This window comes from Schizosaccharomyces cryophilus, assembly GCF_000004155.1.
Source record: "Schizosaccharomyces cryophilus OY26 unplaced genomic scaffold supercont4.2, whole genome shotgun sequence".
In the NCBI taxonomy this organism is placed as follows: domain Eukaryota; kingdom Fungi; phylum Ascomycota; class Schizosaccharomycetes; order Schizosaccharomycetales; family Schizosaccharomycetaceae; genus Schizosaccharomyces; species Schizosaccharomyces cryophilus.
In genome coordinates, this window is record NW_013185625.1 from 1,144,971 (window position 1) to 1,157,850 (window position 12,880).

Sequence of the window (12,880 nt, forward strand, 5' to 3'; positions counted from 1 at the left end):
CTCCAACTTTATGAAATTAGGAAAAGAAAGGATCAATTTTGTCATTTGGTGGTAATTTCAATTGTTGTTTATTTTTCTTTACTTTTTTTTCTAAACAAGTTTCATTGGAAAAAAAACATACAAAGATGCAAGTATTCTATACTTTCCTATCTTCATAGAATGAAAGAAATCAGTTATGCATATATATACAAAATGTCTGCGTTTGTTTACTAGTATTCGATCTGGAGTGCTTACTCAAATGAAGACATTTTAATTCGTTCAATATTGGATAATCGTAGTATTTTTATTCGTTACTAGTATTTCCATAGGTATAGCAACTAAAAATAAACTAAATAAAATGATTATAAAAATATGAGTTTTTAACCATCGCAACATATCACATTAGATTACATCCAAAGAAGCTTCGGGTGTTCATCATATCCAATTGCTTTAACAATGTACATTTAGATAACCATGTTAAAGGCAATTATTATTTAATTTCCTTTCTTTTATTAACCAAAGAGATTAGCCAACCCAGTATCCTCATCTTTCGAAAGAATATCACCCTTGTTTGTATCATCTTGTAGACTAACACTTTTTTCGAATCGTTTCAACATTTCTTTAGCGCTCACATCAAGCACAGCTGAGTTCATAGCTCTTCTATCAGTTCTCGGTACAATTCGTCCGGAATTAAGTAATCTCATAAGTAATGCTTTCTGGATTTTCAACGTAGATGCTTCGCGGAATCTATTCGCGAATGTACTTAACAAATTTTCCTGTGATGCCAAAGCTGGAATACTTGCCAAGACTCTAAAGGATGAGTCTGTAATTCCTTGAGAGTAAGAAAGAATTATACAAGCCAGACGGATAAAGTCAGACTGCAATTGCTCAAAGTAAGAATCATTGATAGCCATTATAATAGTTTGAAACACTTTTTGACAAACGAATTCTCGGACTATCGAATGGGTACGCTCTGAGACCAGTAAAGGAACAATAGCTATGAAAGCATTCACAACAAGCGTAACTGTTCTCGAATCATGGATAACTAGCAAATGGCAAAGTGTGCTTAGAAGGGGTTCACAGATGATCGCATTATCCAATACATAATCAGATAGCTTGGAAGATCCACTGGTCGATGACTCTTTCTCCACGAAGTCTGAAGTGATCGTTGAACGAGATTGTGTAGGTGTAATTTGTAAAAACGTTTCCGTAATCAGCTTCGCTGTAGCATATGTAAGATGACGAAGTAAAGATTCTTCAATCATTTCTTCCGAAAGATCTTCTGTTTCCTCAGTATCTTCTTCAACAAGAAGTCCTCTCTCGGTTATACTTCGCCATTCATTCACCAATTTCCGATCCAATTCAGAAAGCAACGGAGGAAGAAGCGGTAATAAACAATCATCACGGAGCTCAGGGGGACAATGCAGACAGTATGGTTTGATAATAACATTGACAACAGATGTCCATTGGTGAAGACTCAAACCAGAAGCATGGTTAAAAAATGAAGTAAGGAAAGCGGTTGATAAACCAGGGATTGCGAAGAATGGTTCCCCAAGTCTCATGAAGGAAGCGATTGCACCATAACAATACTCTCTCAGTCGGCGCAAGAAATGTCCAAAGGAATGTATTAGCTTGTTTGCAGAAACATCCATTTTATATGATTCTTCCAGGAATTGATGCTTGGAAATTTGGCTAACACCATGAAGCCAAAATCGTTCAACTATACTTTTTTGGAGTATCGTAGAATTACGTGTTCCTAACGAGGAGATAAAAGAGGGATCGTAGCAGCAGTGCAATTGCTCAATTAATTTTAATAATCCAGGAACGATGTTCGGAAGGATCACCAACCATAAAGTTTTTTGTTCATCAAATTCAGAAGGATGTATCCGTCTATTGCTGTACGTAGCTTCACAGAACCTACCTAAACATTTAATGGGCCATAACCATTTCCGGCTGTCTTCCAAATCCGTTTGAAAAGAAGATGCATCTGCATCCAGCTCAAACTTCGTATAATCCGCATTATAGGGATATTTTGCAAACAGATATTCGGACATTTGAGGCAGTTTCACGTGGTTTAAAAATTCCACCGGAGTACTTACAGGAGGTTGCGCATCGAGCCAGGTGGAGACAACAGGACCTACCAACTTTTCGAAAAACTCATTTTTGAGAGTATGATTGATATCGGAGAATTGAGAAATTACAAATAAAAATGTTTTCAACATCACAATTTCTGAACCGCTAAGAGTCGTAAACGTGCCAAGTTGGTCAATAGTGCTCTGTAGCTGATCAAATATATTCATCAATGGATTTGGCATTAATTCTCCAAGTCTGACTAATTCAAAGCAACACCTACTTCGCATTTCATTGACTTTCTGAAGATCAGAAAATCCGTACAAGGAGGGTGAGTTATTGTAAGTAACTGCAGAAATGATTTTCTCCAAAACAACTCCAAGCAGATTTGTATTTTCACGAGCCAAAATTGATGTGAACAAAACTAAAACACTAATAAGTCGGGTTATAAGCATAGGATCCTTAAACTCGATCTCAACTAATTGTTTGCACCATAAGAACAAGCTTTGTAAAATAAGTTCATAGGTTGAACTATCAGTTACATTTTCATTCCAGCGTGTGATTCCATGAAGTGAAGCTTCTATGGTTGAAAATCCAACATCCATAATCAAATAAAGAGGAGTTGTTTTCGATGAAAAAGCCATTTCGGATTGAATCTGGTTAATATTGTTCATCAATATATTTTGAAAATTATTTTGAACCCAGCTCAGAGATTCTAATGGCTTTATGGAAACTGTGAGACGAACAATATCAAACATAAATCTTCGATAATTACCACAAAAAGAATGCACAGCAGCAACTCCCTCAACGTCTTCAGCTAGAAATATAGCTATAGGTGACTTAGGAATCATATCAACCACAGCATCTTCGAAACGAAGTAATCGTTCTGAAGCGATACTGAGTAGCTGAGGGTAAACTTGTTGGAATTTATCGTGTTTCGATATTAAAGGATCCCTTAAAGCTAAGACCCAAAAGTGTTGAGAAATGGCACTAATTAATAAGCTCGGATGCCTCATAATTTCAAGGATCAAAGCAGAGTAAGTGTCTAAGAAGTCCAGGTTAATAGCTTTTCGACGACTAGAATCCAAATAGTTGTATTGTCCAAGAGCAACGATGGTTTCGGCAAGTTTCTTAAGCAAGATGTATTCACCAGAAGAAGAAGATAAGTCATCAATTTGTATCGACTGAGATATGTTTGAATATACTTGATGAAGAGTATATAGGCCCTCAGACGAAAGCAATTCTTCTACTGTAGCCCAAAGAGGATCGTCAATTTCCATGCTTCTAGTAACACATATATATATACAATCAATAGCATGCGTTTTCAATTGAAGAGGTCCATTAACTAAAATGTTGCAAATCCGGGGCACAATATTGGCTTCAATGATGGAATCCGTGGCAACCCAAGAAAGACAACTTTTGAAGCATTTCAGACTTTCTAGTGCATCGGTTTCACTTTCAAGTGTCGATGACCAACGGTTCAACCATCCTTCGTTATTTTCGGGAATAGATACAGAATAAGGGAGACCGGATGGATATAACTTGTGAAGAGTGCGAGAAGAGGATAAAACACTGATTAACGCATTAAACAGAACATGAGAGCGAAGGGATGCGACAGGGTCATCATACTGATATAAATCCTCCATGATGCCACGTAATATGAAAGAAGAAAGTTGGCGATGCTCCACGTTCATACCCCAGAGGGATTGCAAAAATAAATCAAAATCTTCTCTCCAAACATGACTATACCAATCTCGTTTCACTATTTCTATAAAGACAGAAGCAAGCTTGTTACGAACATAATAAACGGAGAGAGCATCTGAGTTTTGCAAAGAAAAGGCACAAAGGAATGAAATTAGAGAATGCTTCGTTTGATCATCATAATTCTTCCAGTTACTATTAATGCTTGCTTCGAAAAGGCTCAATGCAAAATGTCGGATCACATGAATATCAATTTTGTACCCTCGAGCTTTTATAACTTCACCATTTAGATTGAGTAATTGGAAACCTGAGCCACTGTTATCGAAAGACTCTTTCAGATTATCTAGTAACTATTGTCATGTTAGTAAGTCCAATAGCTACAATTGATGAAAAGAAGCTTCCACTTACCCCTTGAGCCTCAAATCGAGCTTCTCGACTAGATTCAGGCGCGTGAACAACATTTAATGCTTCTAAAACGCTGTATAAATTGCTTTCGTCCATCAATAGTATGTTACGAAACCAATGATCCGTTCAGCCACGTTTGTTTACTATGCCTTAATTGTAAAAGCAGCTTCTTTTAGCCAGTATGTTAAAAGTTAAAGCTTCTTTCTTTATCAATATTAACAATAAATTATATGTTTTACTTCTATTTTTGAGTCAATAGGTGCTAATCCTTTCCTTTACCGTGTCTGGAGGTTTCCAAGTAAGCGTAGCTTGCCTGCTCACCTACTGGTACTTAATCAAATAGTGTAGTCTACCAAGCCCCCAAAAACATTTAGCGTAAGTTAATTATTATTACGTAAAATAGGTTTAAGAAAATACTCGCTTACATTTATGATAACCACCAAACTCTTCCTCTGCAAATAACACTTTGGTCTCTTATAGCGTATTGTGGCTACCAGTAAATACGTCGATTTCTTTATTTCTACAGATTATTTTCGTGTCTTCTTTTGCTCAAACGAATTTGACTTGTGAAAAGCTTGGGATTTCGCCTTGAACACGCCAAAAGTCCGTAGGTTACCCAGGTTAACTTTTGGTTTCATTCACATTGAACCCATTCAGTACTGTATTCTTATAAAAGCTTAAGAGAGAGAATTCGATTTTCATCCTAAATTGGAAGTTTTAAACTGGAATTGGATTGTTTTGACTGTCTACGAGGATATTAACGAAGAGAAAGTAACTTTGTGACAGATAAAGGCATTGTCGTAGAATATCATGTCTGATGCATATGAAGAAGACGAAGGATTTTTTCAAGAAGAAGAAGACTTTGATGACGAGGTGTTCGAAAACTCGGATTTAGAGGAAGAATTTGATGCTGATAATGTTGTTATCGATGACTATGGATTTACGGTTGAAAAGAAACGACGGAAAGCATACGATGTAGACTACAAAGTGCTTAGTCCTAAAGATCTTAGGGTCTGGCAAAATGAAAAAATAGAGCAATTGACGTCCATTATCACTTTGACAAGAGAGCAAGCATTGGGTTTGTATCGCTATTTCAAATGGAATCGAGAAAAGTTGTTAGAAATGTATGTCGATGACCCTGAGCGAACGCTTCATAAGGCTGGTGTTCAACAAAGTGATGAAAAAAAGCATGAAGTTGCAGAAAAGGAAGGTACATGTTCTATTTGTTTCGATGAGGGCTTGCTTCCCTTTTTCAGTGCGGATTGCAACCATGATTTCTGTCTTTCTTGTTATCAACATTATCTTGTGTCGAGAATTCAAGAAGGAGAAACTATGATTCAATGTCCTGAAGAAGGATGTAGTCAGATAATTTCGCAGCAGTCGATTTTAAACCTTTTAGATGAAAAATTTCACTATCAATTTTCTCGGTTGCTGGATCGATCTTTTGTTGACGATAGCGATATGTTTCGTTGGTGCCCTGCTCCCGATTGTCCTTATGCCATTGAATGTCATGTTTCCCAAAGTAGCTTAAACTCGGTTGTCCCGACGGTAACATGTCTTTGTGGAAAACAATTTTGCTTTGGCTGTGGTCGTGATAATCATCAGCCTGCCATATGCCCACTCGTGAAGGTCTGGTTACAAAAATGTCAAGATGACTCAGAGACGGCAAATTGGATCCACGCCAACACAAAAGAATGTCCCAAATGCTCTACCACAATTGAGAAAAATGGAGGCTGCAATCATATGACGTGTAAAAAATGCAAATATGAATACTGTTGGGTTTGTTTGGGTCCATGGAGCGAACATGGCACGAATTGGTATTCATGTAACCGCTATGAGGAAAAAAGTGGGTCGAATGCCAGAGACGCGCAAACTCGGTCGCGAGCATCTCTAGAGCGCTACCTGCATTATTACAATCGCTTTGCAAATCATGAGCAGTCTGCTAAACTCGATCATCAGTTATATGACAAAACTTATCAACGTATGACCCAGATGCAGGTTGATTCTAATTTATCGTGGGTGGAGGTACAATTTCTGAAAAACGCTGTAGATACCTTGTTCGATTGTCGGCAGACGCTAAAATGGACGTACGCTTTTGCTTATTTTCTTGTGAGAAACAACCAAACTGAGATTTTTGAAGATAATCAGCGTGATCTAGAGCTTGCTGTAGAGAATTTAAGTGAGTTATGTGAAAGTCCGACTTTAGACAAGATGCTTTCTTCCTATAAGCAAAAGGTTCTGGATCGAACAGTGTATGTGCGAAGTCGACGCGATGTTTTATTAGACGACACAGCAAGAGGACTGGCAGAAGGACGATGGGAATATGTCGTTGATTTTTAGCGTATCTGTCATTAAGTTGTAAAAATATCCTTCTTTTTCGTTATTTATGTTCATAATATAATGTCTTTTTGTTTATGATTTCCTTTTTTTTCTGCATAAACGGCATAGGTTGGCATCCACTATGAAGAAAGCTACTTACTTTTCTGGAATCTTTTCTTGTATTTCGCTGTTTACGACTTCGGTTTGTTTACATCTACGTCATACTAAAGATCGTTACCGAACATTGTAACTTTGGTATTTTTAACAAAATATATTGTCAACTTTTGAGAAAATATTATTGAATGTCGTATCGATAGATGTGCTCTGTGTAGTGAAGAAGATGTTGAGTGTAAGTCTTTTTTTTCTTTGCTTTGACATAGATCCATTAACCTAGATGTTCGTCTCTGTAGCTGCATGAATTATGAATTGCTACCCTATATTCTACAATTTTCGTGATGAACTAATATACTTTACTATGGATTCCAAAATTATACATTCCATGTCTTGTTATCTTGTTTGGTTCCATAGAAACCGAATTATACTGCATAAATGTACATCTAGAAAAAAGTGAAGCAGTAGCGAATGGCTCTATACGTTTATTATTTGTCCTCCTCTTGTCATGAATATTTTACATTGTATGTCTTTCCCTCTTCCGTATATCATACTATTCAGTGCTTCTTCTAATTTCCATATCGTACAAAAATTAGTCGGGTATAATTTTTTTATCAGGCGTTCAAAATAAAAATTAGAAATGAAAAGAAAAAAAATAAAAGAAAAAATTGAATAAAATTAACTTAAAGATTTTTGGTAATTGATATTTGTTCCCCTCTAATGCATATAGCATCATACCCCTCTTACGCATTTTCTGGAAAACGAATTGCATATAATAACTACTAACAACACTTACCGTTTACAAACTCCCAAACCACAAAACTTTTATTTTCCAAGGGAAATTAACGTTATCTATTTCAGTTTTACGATACTTTATTTATAAAAGAGCAAGGACTTCAATTATGTCGAATTTGGAAACATTAGCAAAAACTTCTGCGGAAGACATGAATACCGAAACTCGACGTTTAATTGTCGTCTCCAACCGTTTACCGATTACCATTAAGCGTAAAGAAAATGGAACTTATGACTTTAGCATGTCTTCAGGTGGTCTGGTCAGCGCCCTAAGTGGTCTGAAAAAACTAATGACATTTCAATGGTTAGGATGGTGTGGTATGTCATGAAGCAGTATTCCAAGAAAAGGCAATTATGGAGAAAATGGATAGGAAAACGTTGCTGTTTAGTTAATCAGGTTTGAAAGGCCTATACGTTTTACTCGAGTCCAAACTTGTTTTCCTTTTCTTGTGTTTTCATTATGGATCTTCTTAAGCAATAACTAACACAATGTGTATAGGACAGGAAATCCCTGAGGACGAAAAGCCCATGATCGTCGATCGTCTGAGAGACGAGTGCAGTGCAATTCCCGTTTTCTTGGATGATGAACTTGCTGACCGTCACTACAATGGTTTTAGTAACAGCATTTTGTGGCCTTTGTTTCACTACCACCCTGGTGAAATTAGTTTTGACGAGGAAAACTGGGAGGCTTATAAAAAAGCCAATATGGCTTTTGCTGAAGCCATCGTTAAAAACTTGCGCGATGGTGATCTGATCTGGGTCCAAGACTATCACCTTATGATGTTACCTCAATTATTACGTGAATTAATTGGAAATAAGCTGAAAGATATCAAAATTGGTTGGTTTCTACATACTCCATTCCCAAGTAGTGAAATTTACCGTGTTTTACCCGTTCGCAATGAGATTCTTGAGGGTGTCCTGAATTGCGATTTGGTTGGTTTCCATACCTATGATTATGCTCGTCATTTCCTTTCCGCTTGCTCTCGAATCCTTGGACTGAACACTTTGCCAAACGGTGTTGAGTACAATGGTCAAATGGTAAGCGTCGGAACCTTCCCCATTGGCATTGATCCCGAAAAGTTTGGAGATGCCTTACGATCTGATACCGTTCAGGAGCGGATCTCTACCATAGAACGTCGTCTACAAGGAGTCAAAGTCATTGTTGGAGTAGACCGTCTTGATTATATTAAAGGTGTTCCTCAAAAATTCCATGCTTTTGAAGTCTTCTTAGAACAATATCCTGAATGGGTTGGCAAAGTCGTTTTGGTCCAAGTTGCAGTACCTTCTCGTCAAGATGTTGAAGAATATCAAAATTTACGAGCAGTTGTCAACGAACTCGTTGGACGCATTAATGGTCGTTTTGGAACCATAGAATATACCCCAATCCACTTTTTGCATAAGAGCGTTCGGTTTGACGAATTGGTCGCTCTGTACAACATTTCGGATGTATGTTTGATCACGTCTACTCGTGACGGTATGAACTTAGTTTCATACGAATATATTTGTACTCAACAACAACGTCATGGCGCTTTAATTCTCAGTGAGTTTGCTGGTGCAGCTCAATCCCTAAATGGAAGTATTGTAATTAACCCTTGGAATACGGAGGAGCTAGCGAATGCCATTCACGAAGCATTAACCTTGCCAGATAATCAAAGAGATGCAAACCAACAAAAACTGTATCGCTACGTCAGCAAATACACTAGTCAATTCTGGGGTCAAAGCTTTGTTGGTGAATTACAACGCATTCAACATTACAGCCACCCCAAGAGACCAACCCCTGTCCTAAAGACGAAATCTGCGCAAATCCTTTCTATGTCCAACGATTAAGTTGGTAGAGTTGGAATGTAGGCAAGTTCAGTAGCGTTTGGTTCGCTATCTGCTAACTTGTTTACTTTCTAAATTTTTTGTTACGAAAGGCGCGCATTCCTTTACATACATGTACGTTGTGTTTGTGTATGAAGGTTTATGGTTGATGTTAACGTTATCTTTGGATTTTTTTATTACTTTCACTAAGCCAGACTTCAGAACTTTTTCGACATTCCCCTTTTCTTTTCTTGTGTTTATGGTTGGGTTGATTATATATACATATGATTTTTGCCAATTGATAAATCTTTTCGAGTAAAATTATTTACGTTTAACTTATTATTTGCAAAAGTTTATGAAGATATTATGAACATGGACACTCTTGTAGTCGCAAAAAAATGAATACACTAAATTTACTACATCTAGTTTTGGCATAGACAAGTTCGGTTTAGGTAAATCGGTTTCATATTATTCATTCACCGTATTCCTGTTATTTTTTTAACTTAATCGTTTTTTATTTTATATTAATTTTTTTTTTTTTGTATTTGGAAATTTGCGTATCTCTTCCTTTACAATGTGTTCACAAAGCCATGAGGAAAAAACTGTTTTTTCTGCGTCATAGTACCATCATAAGGTAGGTCTGAGTTTTGATGCGAAGGTTGAGTAGAAACTTCAAAAGACCACGTCCCTTGGAGTATATTCCACTAATTTAGTCATAACCACCTTTTTAATTTTTGTATTTTTCCTGAATAATACGACTGGGTTTTAGAATTCCTGAATTTCACTTTGAGAAAGTATTTTCACATATACTGAATTTTGTACAAGTCGTCTGAATCTGCGCTTTTATATTGTTTGCTTTGATCATTAAGATTTCTTGTTCTGGTTAAGAATTACTGTGTATAGTAATCATTCCTTGCGGTTGATTCATCTGGTTTGTTGTAAGGGTAGGAGAAGAGAATGCTAAAAAATGAGCTTAGAACAATGTTACAATGCAACTCAATCCTATGCAAAGGTAGCATTGCACAAGCAACAATCTTCAGATTATGTGGAAGCAATTGTGATGTTTGAAAAAGCCAAAAAAAATATACTTGATAATCCTAGCTTTCTATTTTCTAAAGAGAATTTGGAAGTCCTCAATCCAGAAGAACGACAGTACGCCGAAGCACTTATATGCATGTTGGAACAGCTAACGACGCAAGTTGATCAATTAAGAAACGAGGTTGTGCTGCAAGAAGCTGCACTCCAACAACTTAAAAAGCCTCAATTCAGTACTTATTCACCATACAAGGAAGAAGAAAAGCCGGCGAAGCATCGGGCTACGGCTAGTCAGGAGAGACGAGATTCGTCTGCAGGGACCGAACAGTCCAGCAGTGCTAGTTCCTCTAGTCAAACGTCAATCGCTCCTTCAGTTTCAGCGCACCGTACATCATTACGTCCAATTCCTTCAGAAACAGAGGGTAATAAAGCACCGAAAGCTTCAAAATCCTCGAAGATTAAAAACGCTTTATTTGGAAGCAAATTCCTTACGTCACCCAAAACTACCAATCCTATAAACCCTCCATCTGAAGAATCGCGACGGACGAATGCGAATAAAGCCGCCTTACTTGCTTGGGGGCTATTTTCTCCTTCCAAGCAGAAAGATCATCCATTACCACCTGCCTACATCGCTTCGAGTGCTGCTTATAAATCACATAATCCTCAAACTGAAGCTTACCATGCTTATCCTCAAGCACGCTCTTTTGAAAGTATGCGTCCGCAGCAGTCTTCTCGTTTTACTTCTCCGTCAATCGATATGAAGCGTAGAACCAGTGTTCCAAAGCTAAATCCCTCAGAGACTTTAACAAATGTGATTCCAAAGAATTTTCGTAAATCTCCATCTCCTCCAGGTTCTATTACAGGAATGCCTTCCCAATTTTCCTCTTCAAGTTCCATCTCAAATACGCTAACAAAAACGGAACCTGCTTCCCTTGAAATCCCTGAATTTCGTGTATCATCATCATCTTCTTCTTTTTTGCGTCCAACCAACTCCAATAATCCCTTTCTAAGACATTTATTATCTCCATCTGAGCTTTCGCTGTCATCCGTAAATGATACTGCGTCTTCCCGTAGTGTGAATGACGATTGGGAGCTTTCTTCTGGTACAGAAAAGGTTGGCAATGCAAGTTTTAATCCATTTACAGAAATAAGTACTCTGAAGAGTCGGGAAGAGCAAGTACTTCAAGATTGTCCAGAAATTGACGAGGAGTTAGGAAGGAATATTCTGAGAGAAATCGTTGTCAAGGGAGATGAAGTACTTTGGGATGACATAGCTGGATTAGGTTCGGCGAAGGAATCCTTGAAGGAGGCGGTTGTATACCCTTTTTTGCGACCAGATTTATTTCAGGGTCTTCGAGAGCCAGCTCGTGGTATGCTTCTTTTCGGTCCTCCAGGAACTGGAAAAACAATGTTAGCTCGTGCGGTAGCGACAGAATCAAAATCTACCTTCTTCTCAATCTCGGCATCAAGTCTGACATCCAAATTTCTGGGAGAATCAGAAAAATTGGTTCGAGCGTTATTCACATTAGCGAAAAAACTGTCGCCTAGTATCATCTTTGTAGATGAAATTGATTCATTATTGTCAGCCAGAAGCGCTGATGGAAACGAACATGAGAGCTCAAGACGGATCAAAACGGAATTCTTAATTCAATGGTCTTCACTTGCAAGAGCTGCTGCTTCCAGAGAGTCGGCCGACCAGCCCAGAGTTCTAGTACTCGCTGCCACGAACTTACCATGGTCAATTGACGAGGCTGCTCGTCGTCGATTCGTTCGTCGGACTTACATTCCTTTACCTGATGATACGGGACGCCGAGTTCATATAAAGAATCTTTTACAACATCAAAAGCATTCCTTAACGGATGATGACATAGAAAGTATTGTTCAACTTACCAAATATTACTCTGGGTCTGATTTGACAGCTCTGGCGAAAGACGCAGCTATGGGTCCATTGCGTGCTTTAGGAGAATCACTGCTATTTACGAAGATGGAATTGATTCGTCCAATGAACCTACAAGACTTCCTGCAGAGTCTAAAAGTAATTAGGCCTAGTGTGAATTTGGAGGGATTAGAGCGATATGATCGGTGGAATACAGAATTTGGACAACAAGCATAGTCTGTATATATATGAACAGAGTTTCAAGAATCTAATAATGCTGGTGTTTCTATTAATATTGAAACTAATGCTTCCTATGCCTTAATTATTTTCTACTATATCACTAAAGCAAAGATAAAATTATGAGCCTATATTTATGAATGCGATAACTAGTGCAAAAGAACTATCTTATTCTTTTTATTCGGTAGGTCTGTTGTTGAGTTTAAGGACTTACACTGATTATGTACATTTCTCTATGGCTTATATTTCCTTTTGCTACTATTGAAATGGTATATTGTTCCTTCATGTGTCTTCATCGATGACGATGACAGTATGAATGCCTGCCATTGACTCGTTAATTTTTTCGTATAACAGACCAGGAATAACGAAATTATTTATTTAGACTTTTTAATTTATTCTAGTATATGGATTCTTCTTTGGGTTGCAAATGGCTTTCCATGCAATTGTGTATATCATAAGAAGGATGTGTTTTCTTCTATACTACGAAAATGAAGCAATATTATAATAATGAGTTTATACAATACTATTACTATTATTAACACGGTAGAAGAG

At 37.5% G+C, this 12,880-nt stretch overlaps 4 protein-coding genes across 4 annotated transcripts; 3 read left to right on the forward strand and 1 right to left on the reverse strand.

Moving 5' to 3' along the window:
* Window positions 1–274: 274 nt before the first annotated feature.
* On the reverse strand, window positions 275–4,440 carry SPOG_02051 (karyopherin). The gene is made up of 2 exons (XM_013167155.1): window positions 4,159–4,440; window positions 275–4,100 (listed from the first exon to the last, which is right to left on the reverse strand). Exons 1-2 carry the CDS (start codon window positions 4,249–4,251, stop codon window positions 492–494), a joined length of 3,702 nt encoding a protein of 1,233 aa, XP_013022609.1. The 5' UTR covers window positions 4,252–4,440; the 3' UTR covers window positions 275–491.
* A 159-nt stretch (window positions 4,441–4,599) lies between these two features.
* Window positions 4,600–6,947, forward strand: SPOG_02052 (uncharacterized protein). Its single transcript, XM_013167156.1, has 2 exons — window positions 4,600–6,823; window positions 6,885–6,947. The coding sequence occupies exon 1, from the start codon at window positions 4,966–4,968 to the stop codon at window positions 6,493–6,495; it is 1,530 nt and encodes a 509-aa protein (XP_013022610.1). The 5' UTR covers window positions 4,600–4,965; the 3' UTR covers window positions 6,496–6,823; window positions 6,885–6,947.
* A 365-nt stretch (window positions 6,948–7,312) lies between these two features.
* SPOG_02053 (alpha,alpha-trehalose-phosphate synthase) lies at window positions 7,313–9,698 on the forward strand. Its single transcript, XM_013167157.1, has 2 exons — window positions 7,313–7,695; window positions 7,877–9,698. Exons 1-2 carry the CDS (start codon window positions 7,488–7,490, stop codon window positions 9,202–9,204), a joined length of 1,536 nt encoding a protein of 511 aa, XP_013022611.1. The 5' UTR covers window positions 7,313–7,487; the 3' UTR covers window positions 9,205–9,698.
* A 63-nt stretch (window positions 9,699–9,761) lies between these two features.
* SPOG_02054 (uncharacterized protein) lies at window positions 9,762–12,874 on the forward strand. Its single transcript, XM_013167158.1, has one exon. The coding sequence runs from the start codon at window positions 10,148–10,150 to the stop codon at window positions 12,326–12,328; it is 2,181 nt and encodes a 726-aa protein (XP_013022612.1). The 5' UTR covers window positions 9,762–10,147; the 3' UTR covers window positions 12,329–12,874.
* Window positions 12,875–12,880: the final 6 nt, after the last annotated feature.